This window comes from Gallus gallus, chromosome 18, assembly GCF_016699485.2.
Source record: "Gallus gallus isolate bGalGal1 chromosome 18, bGalGal1.mat.broiler.GRCg7b, whole genome shotgun sequence".
Classification (NCBI taxonomy): domain Eukaryota; kingdom Metazoa; phylum Chordata; class Aves; order Galliformes; family Phasianidae; genus Gallus; species Gallus gallus.
Window position 1 is genome coordinate 11089858 of NC_052549.1, and position 16596 is coordinate 11106453.

The 16596-nt window shown below is 46.1% G+C and overlaps 1 protein-coding gene across 5 annotated transcripts in view; it reads left to right on the forward strand.

Annotated features, from left to right (window-relative positions):
• TMEM104 (transmembrane protein 104) overlaps positions 1-16596 on the forward strand; it is a 49207-nt gene that overhangs the window by 10718 nt on the left and 21893 nt on the right. For 4 of the 5 annotated variants that reach the window (XM_046902050.1, XM_015295396.4, XM_015295397.4 and 1 more), the window contains exons 4-8: positions 1460-1541; positions 2481-2583; positions 2986-3066; positions 6640-6739; positions 7522-7630. In XM_046902050.1, the coding sequence (XP_046758006.1) occupies positions 1460-1541; positions 2481-2583; positions 2986-3066; positions 6640-6739; positions 7522-7630 (475 nt within the window). The remainder of the gene's footprint in view (positions 1-1459; positions 1542-2480; positions 2584-2985; positions 3067-6639; positions 6740-7521; positions 7631-16596) is intronic. The other variant, NM_001031107.2, reaches the window with a different exon arrangement.

Here is a 16596-nt window from a genome sequence, read left to right on the forward strand (position 1 = left end):
GTCAGGAGAACAAATTACTGCATAGCTGGACCCATTTATCCTGTTGCCCTTTGTTGGACTGAGATCTTGGAGCTGGTCTCATGACTTTCATGCTGGCTTGCCATGAGCTTCTGCTCAGATGTCTGTCTCCTTGCTGGAGCAGCAGGTGGAGCTGAAGACTGCTGATACAGCAGTGATGCCCAAATAGCTTGAGATTTTCTGGTTATTAATAGAATTTCTTCTGGCTTGGTTTAAAAATAAGAATAAAATCCCTTTCCTGCTGTTTGTAAAAACAGAACTTAGAAGTTCCTTTCTTGTGGATAACCAGTTCTGTCAGCTTGGATGTGCCTTTGATTTGGAGGCATTGCTCTTGAAATCTATTAGGTGCTGCTATATAGAGGTAGCTATGTTCAATACTAATTGTATTAATGTTTCTAAGTTCCCCACCTCAAAGCTATGTGCTTCATAGGCTCGATTAAAATGTAAACTATGGCAGTACCAGTAACTGGTAGATTTGGCAGCAGTCCCTTTAGATAGTTGCTGAAAAATGTAAATTTATCTTATGGAATGCAGCAGTAGCTGATGAGCCTTCAAGGTCAGCAGAAGAGCACAGGCTTCCAGACCTGGGTACTACAACCACATCAGAGTGAACTGAAAATGCAGCTTGAAGTATTTAGAGCTTTGGGAGTTGTGTTGCCCTGCTGCTTTCATTCCAGTGCTGGTGCTTGTGACTTCCTCTTGCTCTCTGGGGACCCTTCAATGCAAGGAGAAATTGCTACGTGGGCCTCAGAAGAGGGCTGCTTTCTTTCATTCTGGCAAAGTTGAGCTTGATAAATGAGTCCAGTTCGTGAAACCGAGAAACCACTTTAAAGCCTTAAATAAGATTAATTTGACTTTTTTTATTACAGGACTGTTTAGCTGAGATAATGACATTCCTTCCATGGATCCTGTAACGGTGCCCCTGGACCCTGTAGCCTGCAGCAAGTTGTTTGCAGGCATATATGGTCTCCCCCTTGATCTTGTATTGCTGTTTTGCTCCTAATGCCATTTATAACAGTCCTTAGGGTGGTGTCGTACCTTTGCCAGCGGCAGTAATGGATAAACTTTGTAATAATATTGTCCTACTCTTAGGCCCCAAACTTCCTGAAAGAGGGTAGGAAGCTTGCTTTCTAACAAAGGGAAAGATCTTTTTGGCTTCCTAAAGCCACTAGCAAGGTGTTTTCCAGACACTTATTATCTCCTTATATCTAAAGACACGTGAATTTTTTTTACTGTGTTTTGTTCTGTGCTTGAACACCCTCTTCTCAGGAAGAGAAGGAGGCAGCATCTGATGAAATTCTTTATGGAACAGGCAGTGTGTATGGGGGTGAGGTTGGTGGAAGTAGCTTTGGTTTGTTTACTCCTGCAAACAATGAAAATTACTGCCATTTCAGGAGTAGTGCTTGTCTATGCTTGATGTTAACTGAATTTCTCTCTCAAGCTATATGACTACTACTTTCGTGGTTGAAGCCATGGCTGCTGCAAATGCCCAACTGCGATGGAAGAGAATGGAAAAACGCAAGGTTTGTGTGGGGTTTAATTTTCCATTTTTCTGGAATTCTTTTGTCACATAAGGCTTGCCCGAGATTCCTCTGTGTCTTTGCCTTGCCTCATTAGTAACTCCATTAAAGGAGTAAATTTCTACTCTACATAACTTTGCCTAGTAAAATATGGCTGTTAGTTCCCTGTGGGGTTGCTCATTAAAGACAGGATTTTCTGTTCCAGCTTTGAAAAATCCCTTGTGCTGCTCACATCTCTTACTGATTGTGCTCTCCTTACCCTGAAGCACTGCTCAGCAGTGAGTGTGGAGAGGTGGCAGCCAATATAGTGGTGCTATTTGGAGTGTCTATAAATCCTTGCTTATCTCAGGTCATTTAACTGGGACAGGCAGGAATGTCTTTGCTGCCAGTAAGGATGTGTTCTAGGGAGTGGACAGTCCTGAAGTATGTCCTCGCTGTAAATTTGACTTGTGGCTTTTTGGATTCTGGTGTTAGTGGCTTTTCTGGGTCTGGGCAAGGTATAATTGCACTGATTTAGGTTCCTGCCTGTATGTTAGTGGGCTGGAGTTATGAGATGGGCGTTTCTGCTCTGACTGGCTGTGGCAATAAAAATGTTAGGACTTTTTTTTTAACCAGTTCTGCAGCTGTGTAGATCTGACAAGTTTTTTTACTTCCTTGTGTCACATGTCACTGTGTATTGGATGCTGTTGCTGTGTGTATGACTTGCTAGGACAGCAGGCTGTCACTCACCTTAGCCTGCTCTGCCAGTACTCATTTCTGCTCTCCGCAGCATCCCAAGTGTGGGCTACCAGCTCCCTGGCATTGCTGCTGTTTGCTGGCCTGTCCTGCCCAGCCTTGTTGGGGATCTTTGATGTGCTGGAAGTGAGGCCACGATGCTGTTGAGGCCATAGCTCGTGTTGTGTTTAGAGGAAATCTCAGCAGTTGTCTGACCTCTTCTTCCAGGAGGATGATGAGGATGAAGATTCTTCCTCTGGAGTGTCTGACAGTGATGTTCTCCTCCGAGACAGCTATGAGCGAGCAGAGACACGACCTATCCTGTCAGTTCGTAAGTACCTGCTTTGTGCTCTGAGACCTTCTTTGCAGACAGCATTCCAGTGGACTCTAGGAAGTGAAGTAGGGCTCTTCTGTCCATTTTGCCCTTAGTTCTGTATGTTTGCATCCCAAAGTCCTTAGCACTTGCAAGATAAGACTCATTGAGAATTCAGTTTACCTTCTGCAGTCTGATAAAGATCTTTTCTTTCTAGGTCACTAAGATGAGAGTACCTTACTTTGAGAATACTTTGACTTCAGCAGAGTCATTGGACCAGTGACTCTGCAGCTGTGGAGTGGTGGATAATATATACTGACCTTCATGTTGTTCACTGAGCTGCTTGAGTGTCTTCAGGTAGTCTGGCCTCTGGGTTTACTGGAGGGTCTGATGGAAGCACTTGTTGTTTTTAACTTTCAGAGAGACGCGGATCACCAAATATCTTTGAAATCACAGAAAGAGTGGAGATGGGCCAGATGGCTTCCATGTTCTTCAATAAAGGTAAGTGATTCATGTTTTTTAAGTCCTTTCTGGTCCTGCTGTTTATGTGTATGTGTCTTTTCCTCAAATCTGAGCGCTCCTCAGTGTGGACTTGCATCCTGAGTTTCAGCTATCTACAGCAGTAGAGGTCACTAGTTACACCTTGGTAGCACCTGAGGAGATGCTTGGTCTTCCCTGTACTCTGTAAACCTCAATCTGAAGGATTGGAGGCTTCTGGGGAGAGTTCCTAAGAACTGCATGTGTCTGGTGGGGGGCTGTCACCAAGAGAGCTGCAAGGTTATGAGCTACTGGGTTGGAAAGGTTTCCTGGTGAGCATATGGTAGGCAGTTGTCTTTTTTTGCTGTTAAGTATCTTTGACTGTATGTTAGGGAGCAAACTTGTAACTGTACTGTGATAAAGCCATATCCATTGCTGCGTATGGATAGAAATGCAAGCTACAATTCTGAAACTTGGTGAAGAGCGCACTTGAAATGGTGTGCAGAGCCAGAAAATCATCAGACATTATAGCTGTACAATTTTGAGCCTGTCAGGCCCCATTTCTTGTGGAAAGTAACATTTTCTCTGGTTCACTGGCCACCTCACAAAGATGTGGTGGGCTGTTTTTCTCCACTGCATTATGTCATCTTTATACCAGTGTAAGACTGTTTCCTTTGAGGGACAGCTGGGCTTAAGGAGTATACATTATTGCTGGTCTTTGGAGTCTGGTTGGAAATAAACTTGATTTCCCTGTATGCTCCTTCTGGGCCTTTGTAAGCATCAAAATCCGCACTGAATCATTGTGCTACTTTTCTAGTTATAGAGGAGGACAGGTGACTTGCCTGTGTGCTGGAGATCTAGAACTGTCTTGTTCCTAATCTTGCCTGTTGTACTGAGTTACCCTGCCTTTGGATGAGTTTTATTCCTTGCCATCTGTAAAGCACTGCAGATGCTTCCCTATCTTTCAGTAGTCATCTGAGGAGTAATAGTATTTAGGTCTTGCTTTGAGAGAAAGTATAATGTGGCTTATCGGTGTCACTGGGCATTCGGCTATAGAGGCTTGCTCAGGTGCTGACAGGCTGGTGGAACACAGGTGGTAAGGCTCCTGTAAGCAAGTTTCAGAAGGCCTCTTCTCATGTGCTTCAGGAGGACGTGAGGATGACCCCTCAAGAGAGCCAGGTGTTAAGACTATTGCCCTCTCTGCCTTGGAGCTAGATGCTGCTCAACCAGTAGAGGGTGCTGGAAATACATGGCCTCTGGTGCTGATAAACATTTCCTAGCAAAGTGATATAAACTGCTTAGTGTTCTGGATCTTAATCCCTCTTCTTAATGTTGCTTTAGTGAGTGATCTGATTTTTGTGTTAAGGATCTCCTCTTGGACCAACTCAGCCCAATACCAAGGGATGAATCTCTGCAAGAAGTCAGCTGGAGCAGCAGCAGACCATAGCTTGAAACGTAGCTTCTGATTATTGTGAGAGGAGATGAAAGGTGTGCACAGTGAAGGGTCTGGGGCAGCTGTAACTCACTTTCTGCTTTGCCTTCCTCTGTGCTTAGCAATGCTGAGCCTTCATTCAGAGGCAACTGCTGTGCAGTTGCAAGAAGGGACGAATGAAGTACCTCCCTCTGCAGATCCTTCTGAAGTGCTTCCTGCTGAGGGTTGCACAGAAAGGCCCTGATGAAGGGCAATTGCTCAGTGACCAGTTGCTACTGCTTGGTGCTGAGAAACCGGGCCATGCCTGGGAAGTCCTGCCTCCAAGCATCAACCTCTGCACTGTGACAGCTAGCAGATGACTGAGTGGGTTTTCCCCACAGTATGCAAAGTGTAGATACAAAACCAAGGCCTCTGTGGGCTGTGTAGCCTTCAGAGAGAAGGCTGGTGTGAAGGCTTTGCAACAGACCTTAAAGCCTCTGATATCTATCGTTCTCTGTTCTTCTTTTCTTGCTTTTTTTTTTTTTTTTCTTAAGCAATCTGACAGGAGTTGAATCTGCAGTCCTGGGAGGTAAGCTGGGGATAAATCTCCATCTCAGACTGTCTGCTTTCTTAAAGGGAGCTGACCAGCTTAGGCTGTGATGGTATGTATGCTCTCTCAAAAGAGCTGGCTCTGAAGGACTGCTTTCCGGTGTGGTGCATTTTTATTTTTTTTAATGTGCAGTGTTGGGTGCTTTCTTCTGGGACTGAGCAGTCATTTATTGCAGTAATGGATTCTGGACACACCTATCATGCTGTATCCCCACAGGAAGTCATTGATTTTCCCATTTTTTGTCTAGTAATGAAAGTATTGATTAGGGAGGATCAGTAGCAGTTTATAAAAGAATTGGCAATAAAGGCTTTGTGCCTTTGCAGGGCATGAGTTTTGTGAGAGGGCTGTCATCTGGGCTTCCCGCAGTTGGTGCTGCAGCAGGGGTACAGTGTGTGCTGGTGGATACTTGGTGCTGCTGCTGCAGCATAGCTTGTTGTGTGAGCCTTATTTCCTCCAGGGAATATCTGAGACCTGACATCAGTATCAGATCCCCAAATCAGAATCTATTCCAGGTCTGTCTGCTCCCATGCTTAGTGGATCTTGTCATACGTCAGATATTTGCTATAACATCCAACCCTTTTTAATGGAAATTGGAGAAAGCTGATGGTAACTTGCTGTTGTCTTCAGAGTGATGCAGACTCCTTAGCTGTGTAGTCATCCCAAATCTTTCATAGAGTGGGGGGGAGAAAAACAAAGGGGGACCTATAAGAAATTGTCTGACTATATGTGGAGGGGGAATGTGATGGCAAACATGTGGTAAAACTTGGGGCTCTCTTGAAAGGAAGGAATCCAAGAGGCTCATCAGTCATCTCTGATTTCAGCTGCTGATTTCAGCTCTCCATGCCAACGTCTCCCTGAGTCCAGGCAAGGCTGTTTTGTGTATCCCATGCAAGATGTTCTTAGTCTCATAGTTAAATGCAGAGCAAACTTAAGAAAACAAAACACTGGGGAGCAGGAACAGTGCTTTTTGTGACACTGGGGCTGCAGGAGCTGTTTTAAAGCTTTGCAAGTTTGAAGTCTGACTCAGGATGGGGATGTTAAGGAACTTCCAAACACAGCTCCACTTCAGCCCTGTGGAACTGGATCTCTGCAGGGCCAAAACCTTAACATGAAGGTCCTGAGGGTTTGCAAGCACGGGGTTTAGAATCAGTGGAATACTGAAAGTGTGTGTTTCTTCATTTATCTGTTCTTCAAGCTGTGTTCACACCAAATCTGTTGCCATCAGCTGGATATTTGCCCATGGCTGTTCCAGGTTGACAGCTTCATCTAGCACATGACTTAGGTGAGACCTGTTGGCCTTGGCTGGTGACTGTAGGATGGCCTTAAATGAGTGCTTAGTGTGAAGGCAGGGTACTTAATGAGACAGTTCAGCTCTGAGGCATCAGTTTTTGTGCTGCAACAAAGTTCCCTATGCTGCTGACGTGGCCCTTGTTTGGAGCTTGCTGCAGAATTAAATTGTGGAGGGAAATTGTGATTTCAAGACCTTGAAAGAGTTCTCTGAGCTGTTAATTTAGAGTGTAAAGTTCAAGAATCCCTGCGTACTGTATTTCAGTAAAAATATTTCCTTTTCCTGCAGTGGGTGTCAACCTCTTCTATTTCTGCATAATTATCTACCTCTATGGGGACCTGGCAATCTATGCAGCGGCTGTACCGGTCTCCCTCATGCAGGTGACCTGGTAAGTGTGCTTACTGCTGTGCAGTTAGGCAGTAGCAGAAATGAGAGCAGGTTTTTGATTTTGATGGGATGATAAGCCTGACTGGGATCAGCTCTGCCTCCTGAGGACTGGAGTAGACAAACGACTCAAGGACTCATGGTTGGGAAGGTGAAGCTCCCCCATACAAGTGCCTGCTGCAGTTTCGCTGTTGTTGGATGTCTGAAAAGTACCTGACCTGATTTCCTCAATCCTCAGATGTGAAGTATTGCTAACTTCTGCACCTTGTAGATATGGGACTTGTTGTTCTCTAGTTTGATTGCTGTTCCCTGTGCAGTATTTTAGCTTCTCTGTCTCTGGTTATGAGCTGAGAAGTGTGATGCTTATCAAGCCTGTGATCATTGTGACACTACTTGGCTGCATTTACCCAGTGAGCTCTGGGCTTGAGATGATTTCTTTCTGCTAAGAAATAACCAGTGAAGGAGAGTAGTTGAATTGAATCTGGGCTGGGCTGCCCCTGGTCTCAAGACTTGGAAATGGAAAACCTTGGTGACCCGTATGTGAGCTTGAAATTTGCTATTTCTGAGTTTCGAAGGGCAATCAAGGGGTTTGCCTTTAAATGCATAGTATTCAGTGACTTGCTCTGTTACATATTCCAGAAATTAAAGAGTGCATGCCCTCATGGAGGGAGGGGAGAAAGATACAGTTTAGGCCTCTGACTGTTCCTCTTTCATGAATGCAGTGAAGGGGAAGGCATCTGCTGGGAATTAATTACTGTCTTTTGTTTCTCACTCCTTCTTTTCCAGCAGTGCCATTGGCAACCATTCTTGCAATGTTGGAGATGGCACAAAGTATAATGATACAGACAAGTGCTGGGGGCCAATTCGAAGGATTGATGCTTACAGGCTGTATCTGGTGAGTTTCATAAACTGGTATGACCTTTATTTCCCTTAAAATTTTCTTTCTGCTGGATGGGGTTCTTTTCCTTGAGATAATGTGCATGTGAGTAACAGAGAGTGTGAAGCTTTCAGTTCAGTCTGGCCTTGTTAGCTAAACACCTCCCTAGCATGGGTGACATGGCTGTGCTGTAGTTGGCTCATCATTAGAATAATCTTTCTGATCTTACGTACTGATGTTCAGTATTATGTTGCCTAAGTGGGTGATGTGTTTGTGCCAAAGGGGTGTTTTTAGTGGCTGGCTGAGGTAGTTGTTTTGAGATAATTGTTTTCAATATACTCAAGTATGTTAACCTCTCCTGAGTGCATTCTTTATGTGAATGAAATTGTTTACACTGATGGAAAATCTGCTTTTTGAGAGGTGATGTAAACAGACTGTGAAGCTGTGAAGCCAAGGGTTTCCCAAAGGATGACAAACATGGCTTGACTTGTGTTTGGCAAAAGTTGAGCACTCATATACCTGGAGATAAGTGTTAGCGGGGCAAAATGAGAAGAAGGTGTATAAGTGATGCCTAGTGTGGATTTTGGACAGTAATGTTAGGGGTCTCAGTGGGAATTTTAAGAAGAAAAAGTAAGGAGTCTATGTATGGAGGTGCCTGTGTGTGCACAGAGAAAGCCAGGGGCAAAGACTGTGTGCAGCCATTTAGCAGTTGGTACGTTTTGGACACGCAGCAGATCACATCTGAGTGTGCTGTTGTAGCATTATTGCAAAAGTAAGAGCTGGGATTCAGGAGTATTACTGAATGTCAAAGCCTAGTTAATTATTTAGGAGAAATATTATTGCTTTATTAAATTGTCTTGATCTGCTTCCTTAAAATTTCCACAAGATTGAGGATTCCTTCCCTGAATCTCAATAACTCTGCCTGACCCAGCAGAACGAGCTAGTCAGAGAAAGCAGACATGCATTAATTATTGCCTGTGTCTCTCAGATATTATGTCTATAATTCATGAAGATAATTGTTAAGACCTGAAAAATTAAAAAAAAAAAAAGAAAAAGAAACCCACAAAAAAAAAAGGAAGCATTGGATGTCCTGTCTGTGTACACAGCCCTCAGAGGCACGTTTCCCTCTTTGTCTCCTTGTGTGGATTTAGAGAATAAATATCTGCAGAGTCTTTTGGTAGTGGTTAATCCTTCCTGCCCTGTAATTGAGCGGAGGGCTTCAGCGCCTTTCTGCGCTCCTCCTTACAAGTGGGGAGGGATTGCCTGTGGGAGAAAATAAGGCTGTGGTGGATTACTGGGGGGAGGGGTTGTCCCAGGATCACTGTGTTCAGGAGGCTGCTGGTGATCAGCATTACCTCTGAGTTGTATGGGGTTTTGGGGTCTTAGTGTTCCATAATGGATTCACATGGGAGCAAAATGAGAGGTCTGACAAATATTTCTTGGATATATAAGCAAGGCTTCAGAGTTCTCTCCCTATTCTTTCCAGCACAGGGAACTGTGACTCTCTTCAAATTGTCTAAGCTTCTTACGTATAGAAATGGAGTCCTGAACATGCAGGAGAAGCTGCAACCTGCCTGTCTGTATGGGAAAAGAGCTTGCAGGTGTGAGGGAGTTGAGATGCATCAAGAGCATCGTAGTTGGTTTTGGCCCTGTGGGAATCATGGCCTTTAGAGAACTTGCTCTGTTTTCTTGGCCTTCACTTTCTTTTTAACATTTTCTTTTGTTAGAATAATTCTGGCTCCATGTTTCAGTGGACAAACAAAGTCTGTTTTTGCAGGCAAAGTTCCCCCACGGCAAGGGGATAGATGAACCCTGTGATCCCAAAAAAAAGCATTTGAGTTTTTGGATCAGCCCTCCTGTCCTGGATGCCTGCCTCTACTCCTCTGGCTTTGACTTAGTACTGTATGTAGGTTTGTAGGCAGCTTTAGGAGCACGATGGGTGATCGTATCTAGAATGTGTTCCCTCTGAAGCAGGTCTCTGGATGTAGTGCTGTATCTCTTACTCTGTGCACGGCCCCCCAGAAACCCCTTTTTGGACTACCAGGACAAATAGTCTATTTGAGGTTTTCTGCAAAAATGATGCCAATAGCTCTGTTGTGCCAAGTGCCTCCGGTCTGCCAAGGATCTGTCCTGCCTGCATCCTACTGACTCTTTTTCTCCCGTTACTGGCTTCTTTTTAATACCGAGAACAACAACAAAATATTTTAAACGTTGACTCTTCAACTGCAGGGAGAGAGGAAGAATGACTGATGTAAAAATCCTATTTCATGGTTTATTGTCCCCAAAAGCCGCTGGAAGCGGTCTCGGCTCTGATCACTGTGAATGGGAGCTGAAGAACATACATAATGAGAATATTTAGACAGATTAAAGCCTTCTCCTGAGACTGGCTTGTCTGCGCAGCATCTTTATTGCTGCTCCAAATTTTCTCACCTAAGTGTGAGTCCTCAGAGACCACTAGACCCCTATTAACCTTTGTCTGAGCAAATGGTTATCTTGCTGCTTGTTTGTAAATTGCCTTGGAAAATAAGGGCTTGCAAAGTAAATAAGTGGAGGTGAGTGCAGGAAGTACTGAAATAATCTCTTGTTCCCGACCCATCTCTTGCTGCTGCTATTTGCCTCCCCTTTGCACCTCAGGAGTCCTGGAAGGTTTGAAGGCTTTGCAGGGCACTTCCACGCCTGGCAGGGCCAGAGCACGCAGGGTGAGTCGGATGGGAGGCAGGCACGTGTCTCATGGCCCAGCGACCTTGTTGAAGGCAAGCACTGATTACAGTTAGAGCAGATTGATGGCTTTCTAGCTCTGCTTCGGATCGTTCAACACTGTCGTGCTCCGGATAGCTGAAGTCCTGAGTCCCTTGGCTGTTTGGGTGCCAGTGCTAAGGGCAGTATTCAGTCTTCTGTGCTGGATTCATGCTTCAATGCAGTTTCTTTATCATCCTCTCCGTAAGGTCAGCGGGGTGCCTTCTGTGTAGACTTGAGGGGAAGGGGCAGTGGGTTTAAGTTTCAGATCTCTCATTTAGAAGAATTCTGGTCTTTCTGTTGCAGTTTCTAGAAAGCAGGCACTGAAATAAATAAGAGATTTAATCCTGGGAATCAGCAGCCATTCAGAGTGTGATCCAAAATGCTTTCATGACCTGGCAAGCAGTGCACTTCTGCACTGGGGCAGTCGTTGTAGCTGAAATCTCTACTCTCCACTCAGCCCTCCTTTTCTGGCAGTTTTGGATGTGGTGTCTTCCCATAATGGGAGGGAAATGGCTTATTCTCAGGGGAAGCCATATACCTTTTGGGAAGAAGGCATTGGCACAGGTACCCCTGGTAGCCTGGCTCAGTGGCGTGTCAGAGCTACCAGTGCATCTGTTCTGTCTGAGTCTCTGTTGGTTTTGTAGCTGATTGGGAAAGGGACGCGGCATCCGCCTGTACAGGTCCACAGATGCTGCAGTATCGCAGGCAGCCCAGCGGGTGTGGGCCGGGCGGAGATGGGAGCGCAGATGGTTTAATGGAGATTATCCCAGTTGGAAACGTGCTTGTGCAGTGAATAAAATGAGCGAGCTCGCCGGCACTTACCATCCCTCATCAGAAGGGGACAATGTCACCCCAGCCTGGCGCTCTGATCAGAATGCCGTGCTGCCGGAGCAGGGCCGGACTGCAGCCACGTGAGGCCGTGCAGGGGGGCAGGAGGTGGGATGAGGACACGTACGATTGCTCGGTGCCAGCAGAACTTAATCGACAAATGCGAAGGCTGAACTGATAAGTGTTGATGTAGGTCTGTCTCCATGTGCCCAGGCATGGTGCTGCCTTCCCCAGCCCTCCTCGGCTGCAGGCGGGAGCTCCTTGCTTTGAGCCTCAGGTTCTCTCCTTCCTGGGCGCACTGCATGTGAGCATGCTCCTCCTGCACCATGCACAGTTACCCAGAATTTTTATCATCTGAACCCCCCAGCAGTTTTGAGGGACCCCTCATGACGATACTCGAACATCCGTGCTTGATGTAAGTCATCTCTGGCCAATTGGGAGTTGGAGAGGCAGAGCTGGAGCAATGCTGCAAATGGAATGCGTTTTCCAAGGACACCCAGGTTTGCTCCACTTGTTCTCTTTGCAGCAAGTGCTTTTCCTCTGTCCTGCCTTCCTCAGCTGTGCCCTGCAGCAGCATCCAGTAGTAAATGGGTCACAGCTGCTGTCTCCTGGATAACTATTCTTACAGGTTTCGCTGTCTAGAGCCCTTGAGAACCAGCAGTGGTGAAGGTAGCTGCTTCAGTGGCAGGTGAGATGTCTGGAGCGGAGAGCGCTGATATCACAGCACATCAGTCAAGGTTAGGGATGCCTTGAGCTCCCAGAGTAAGCTGAGGGGAAGGGAAGGCAGGCTGATGGAAGCTTACCCCACTGGTGGGAAGCCATCATCTTGTTTAAACAAATCTCTTAAACTGTGGTGTTACAGCTTACAGTAAGGATAAGGATGCAGCTGGGATGCTATTAGCATGTTACCCAGTGTAGTGTACAATAAGTCATTCACAGTAAGACCTTCTTGCCAGATTTATTGTGTTCTATTCCCAAACACAAACATTCTAATGTTTTTTATTATGGTACTGTGTTTTTTATTATGATACTGATATGGAAACAGAAACAAATGTGCAAAAATGACTTCTGCTTCTATGCATACATCCTGTTCTGAAAGCTTTGAAAGCGAGGAATCTGCTCCGAAGGATCCAGAGTGTTGTGCCATTTCTGTATGTACAGGCACCTGAGCTTTGAGCTGTTGCTGTGGCAGGAGAGGAACTAGTACTGCATTAGGCATAAATATCAGTAACCCTAACTGTTTGTTACAGATGCCTCAAAAATACAGCTTTGCTTGGCTGCAAGCCTGGTCTTAAGGGCTGATTGAAGTCTTCTCATGCCTCTCAGCTAGTCAGCTTCTGAAAAAGGAGGTTGGTTGGTTACTTTTCTTTGAGGAAGGATAGGAGCCAATTCTGTTTAAAATAAATGGTGTCTGGGTGTGGGACAGGAAGGCAATTCTCAGCATTCTTATTGTGAAACTAGTGAGGTTGAAATTGGCGCACAGCCTTGTTAATATGGCATAAATCCTATCTCCTTCATCCTGGTCTGTTCTTCTGTGGGCTTGTCGATAAATCCTCTCAATTGCTCACTCATCATATGCCTGTGACAGACAAACCAGCTGTTTCAGAGAGTTTCCCAAATACTTCGTGTTTCCTAATACTGGGGGGACTTCAGGTGGTAACTGGTCATTGTAAGAAAGAGGTTTTTCCTGGCCTGACAGGAGGAGTGGCTGAAAGGAGCATAGCGTTGTGAAGGTGGAATATAAACTTGTATTGGTGACACCAGTGATCAGCTTCTGGTCTGTGAGTGTGATTTTCTGTTCTTCTTCTTACCTTTCTTGTAACCAATTGAATTTGGACTAAGGGAGACATCTGGTAGAAGGCAAGTCTCCCTGTTGCTAGAGTTGGGGAGGAGAGCAGCCTTCAGTATAATGGAGGAGAAACTGCAAGATTGAAGCAACTAACTTTAAAGGATTAGCTTGTCTCTTTTCACAGCAAAATCAATAGTGCAGGGGACTGAAATGTGTGTTCTGCACAGAGCTGTCTGCTCACTTCATGGCTGCAAGGACTGTGTGGGAGGAAGGAGTGCTGCTGGGCTGCTTCTTATGTGCAGACACTGGTTGTGTGCCTGGCCAGATGTGCTGCAGGCACTACTAGCCCCAAGGGAAGCCCTTGTGTGTCTGGTAGAGGCCATTGGTGAGCTCACATGCAATTTGCTTCCACATACAGGAGCATTCTGCACACTCAGTGCTTGATTGGGCTTATGTGATGATGGATGGTGGGTATAAGCCTTAGTAGCAAATCCTTTGAACAAATTGGGTAAAGAAGTAGCTCTAGACGTCTGTTTGCTTTTTGTGCACTTCTGCAGTTCGGAATTTGCCAAAGCTGTTTATTGCATTCGAGCTCCAGCCCTTGCTGCCCAGCAGAGACATTCCCAGCAAGGCTGAGAGGCCACACTGCTTCTTTTCTAAATAAAGCTGTCCTTTGGAGTAAGCTCACTTGGGTAGCAAGGCGCCAAAGCTGACGCTGTTCTCTGGGTATTGGAACCCAGTCTCTCCTAAATGGGGCAGGTGTCAGAACCGATATCTGTTTGTGATCATGGCTCTCTGCACGAGTTGGAAGGGTTTTAAAAGGGCCTTTTAAAATTCTTGTCCTGGGCTGGTCCAGGAGGTTCATTGATCTGACAGTTTGGGAATACTTCTGTAGAAAGTAAGTTATAAATGCTTTCCCCTGCACAGTGTTATTTTTTGCCTTGGTGACAGCATCCTGAAGCCCAGAGCTGGAGGAGACCTGTCCAGTTGACTGAGCGCTCCCCTGTGAGGTTCAACACAGGCCTTTTTCTCAACAGCATGTTTTCCAGTATTTTGATTGGTGTTTTAACACCAGTCTTGTTTCTAAACAGAGCTTCGACCTTGCTGCCTGCCTGACTTCATCAGCATTTTCATCAAGTAAGGTAGCAGTCCTGATCTTTCCTCCACTGAAATTTTCATTAATTCCTTAATATACGGATAGAAAGTGCCAGGGCTACAGAGCTGCGGCTCTGCCACTCAAATATTGCCAGAGGCAGCGGAGGGAAGAAGCTCTGAACAGAATGGTATCTCTTTAGGCTCCTAAATAAGTCTACAACTTCTTAACATCCTCCTAAATTGCACATTATGTCTGGTTGAGATCACTGACGTTCTTGTCCAAAAATGTGGATTTTTGGACTACATCAGCAAATCCCACACGTGGCTCATGCTTCTGTAAGCAGGACTATAAATACAAATAATGCAGCTGGGATTTATCTTGTAAGTTGAACTCAGTATAATACTCTCAGGCAGATCTGATCTCTGAAGCCTGTTGCACCAGCTTGGTGCATGCTGCACAGCTCACGCAAAGCAGGAGGCTGGCAGTAAGCAGACTGCCTGCTTGCCCCAGGCGACGTGGCTTTCTCTTGCTTTTGTGCTGCTGCAGAGTAGTTAAAGTGTGGGACATTTCCTTTTCCTCCAAGCAATTCCTGCCTGACAATGCACAGTGATTGGGATGATGCTATCCATGAAATTGCATCCTCCAGGCAGCTGGAGAATTCTGTGAAATTCAAGGGGAAGTTCATGGGGGGAAAAAGTCAAGGGGAGAGGGAATGGTGATGGGTGATGACTGAGTGACAGAGCCACCCACTGTGCTGTGGCAGCCCAGCCGGGTTAGTGGCCTTCAGGAGCAGTCCTTGCTGATCCCACACACCCCGTAACCCTGGCGCTTCATGGCTTGACATGTTTGCAGGGCCCTCTGTGCGTCCGTGTCATGCAGGCCCATGTCTCCCTGGCTCTGTGCTGTCTAACCCAGGGGCTTTTGGGGTAGATACAAACACAGTTTGAGTTGCCAATACCCTGAAAGAAGAGGCAGTGAATATGCAGGGAATTGGCGCAGTATCTGTATAGTAATGATTATGCCCTCAGACTTCATCGGTGGGAACTCATTAATTTCTTGTACCGTGCTAATAAATTGGGAATTGGGTAACCTTGAGTCACTGTCTCCCCCAGTGTCAGGGAGGAGGAGGATGCCTGTTTTGTAGCCTGTGAGAGGTCACAGCAAGCTGGTGATGGGAGGGGGGGAGTATAGCCGGCCCTGGCTCTGCAGCTCCACTGCTGTCCTTCCAAGTGTCGCAGAGCAGCCATTCAGCTCTCTTGCATCCATCCACTTTGCTGCTTCCCTCCTGCTTGTTCAGATGCAATTAGGAGATGCAGAGTAAGGGAGAGCCAGGGGTCAAGGAGGCGCTGAAGTGATTACAAGATGCTGCAAATGGTGTTGCCATAAATACTGCAATGATGAAAAATTAGATGCCAGTCACCTCAGGGTTGCTGCTGGCCTCCATCTTTCTCTTTTTGCAGGAATGATTATGGAATTGTATCTACCCCAGAGAGTGCATGCAAGCTTGCTGCTGGCTATGATCCTACATACCCAGGTGTGCCAGGGACTGCAATCCTTGCGCTGAATGACTTTGTGTCTGCTTTTTTCAGTTTAGGAGGAGGAATAACTAGTTTTCCAGGATTTTCTTTCTAGACTGAAAAACGTAACGCTCTTACCAAGGCTGGGCCAGCTCTAGAAGCCCTGCCATGGGTCAGTAGGGAGAAAAGAGCATTGCCACATACTTGGTTCCACCCAGCTAAGAAGCTTTGGAGCTGCAGATGCTTTCTTGTGTCTTGCAGGAAGTCTTCCTTTTGGAAGCAGCACTGAGAGCACTGTCACAGGGATCACAGGAGGTAGTGTCTGGCTTACAGGGTGCTGTGGCTGCAGGTGGGTGAAATACCACTTCCTTTGCTGGCAAGGGCTTCTGACAGCAGCATAGCTCTCAGGGGATACCTGCTCCTGCCTTAGCATGCTGGGGAGAAAGGTGAGTGAGGACTCCTGGTGCTGGCAGTGTGCTCCATGTGAGTTATGAGTGTGAGCTGCTGCCAGGTGTCCCAGGAGTGGCACGTTAATTACTGGAGCTGCTGTGGCAGCAGATGTCTGCTGTACTCAGAGTGTAACCAGCCTTCTTTCCTTGTCCATAAATACTGCTTGTGGGATGTCTGCTGGCTGAGTCCTCCTTCCATGGTGACTTCATTGCTCTGTGGAGGGATCTGGAAATTAAAATCCTTCTGTGTCTCAACTTCTCTGAGCAATCCTTGTTGTGCTGTTGAGTTCTCTTTTTGACCGACTTGAAGAGCTTCATAATCACTTATTTGCTGATAACATGCTGCCTATCAGCACAGCCCCAGCTTCCAGCCTTGAGAGGTTGTGGATCTTCAGCTTTGTGTTTCTTCAGCTCTCTGAAAAACTCCATCCTGACCAATCAGACTCCTTTCATGTATTTATATTTGTACCGTCCGCTGCAAGGGGTAAAGCTTTACCAACGAAAGCTTGGATGGCAGCCCTCAGTGATGTGCCATCTGGCTCCTTATGTGGAGATATGAGCTCATG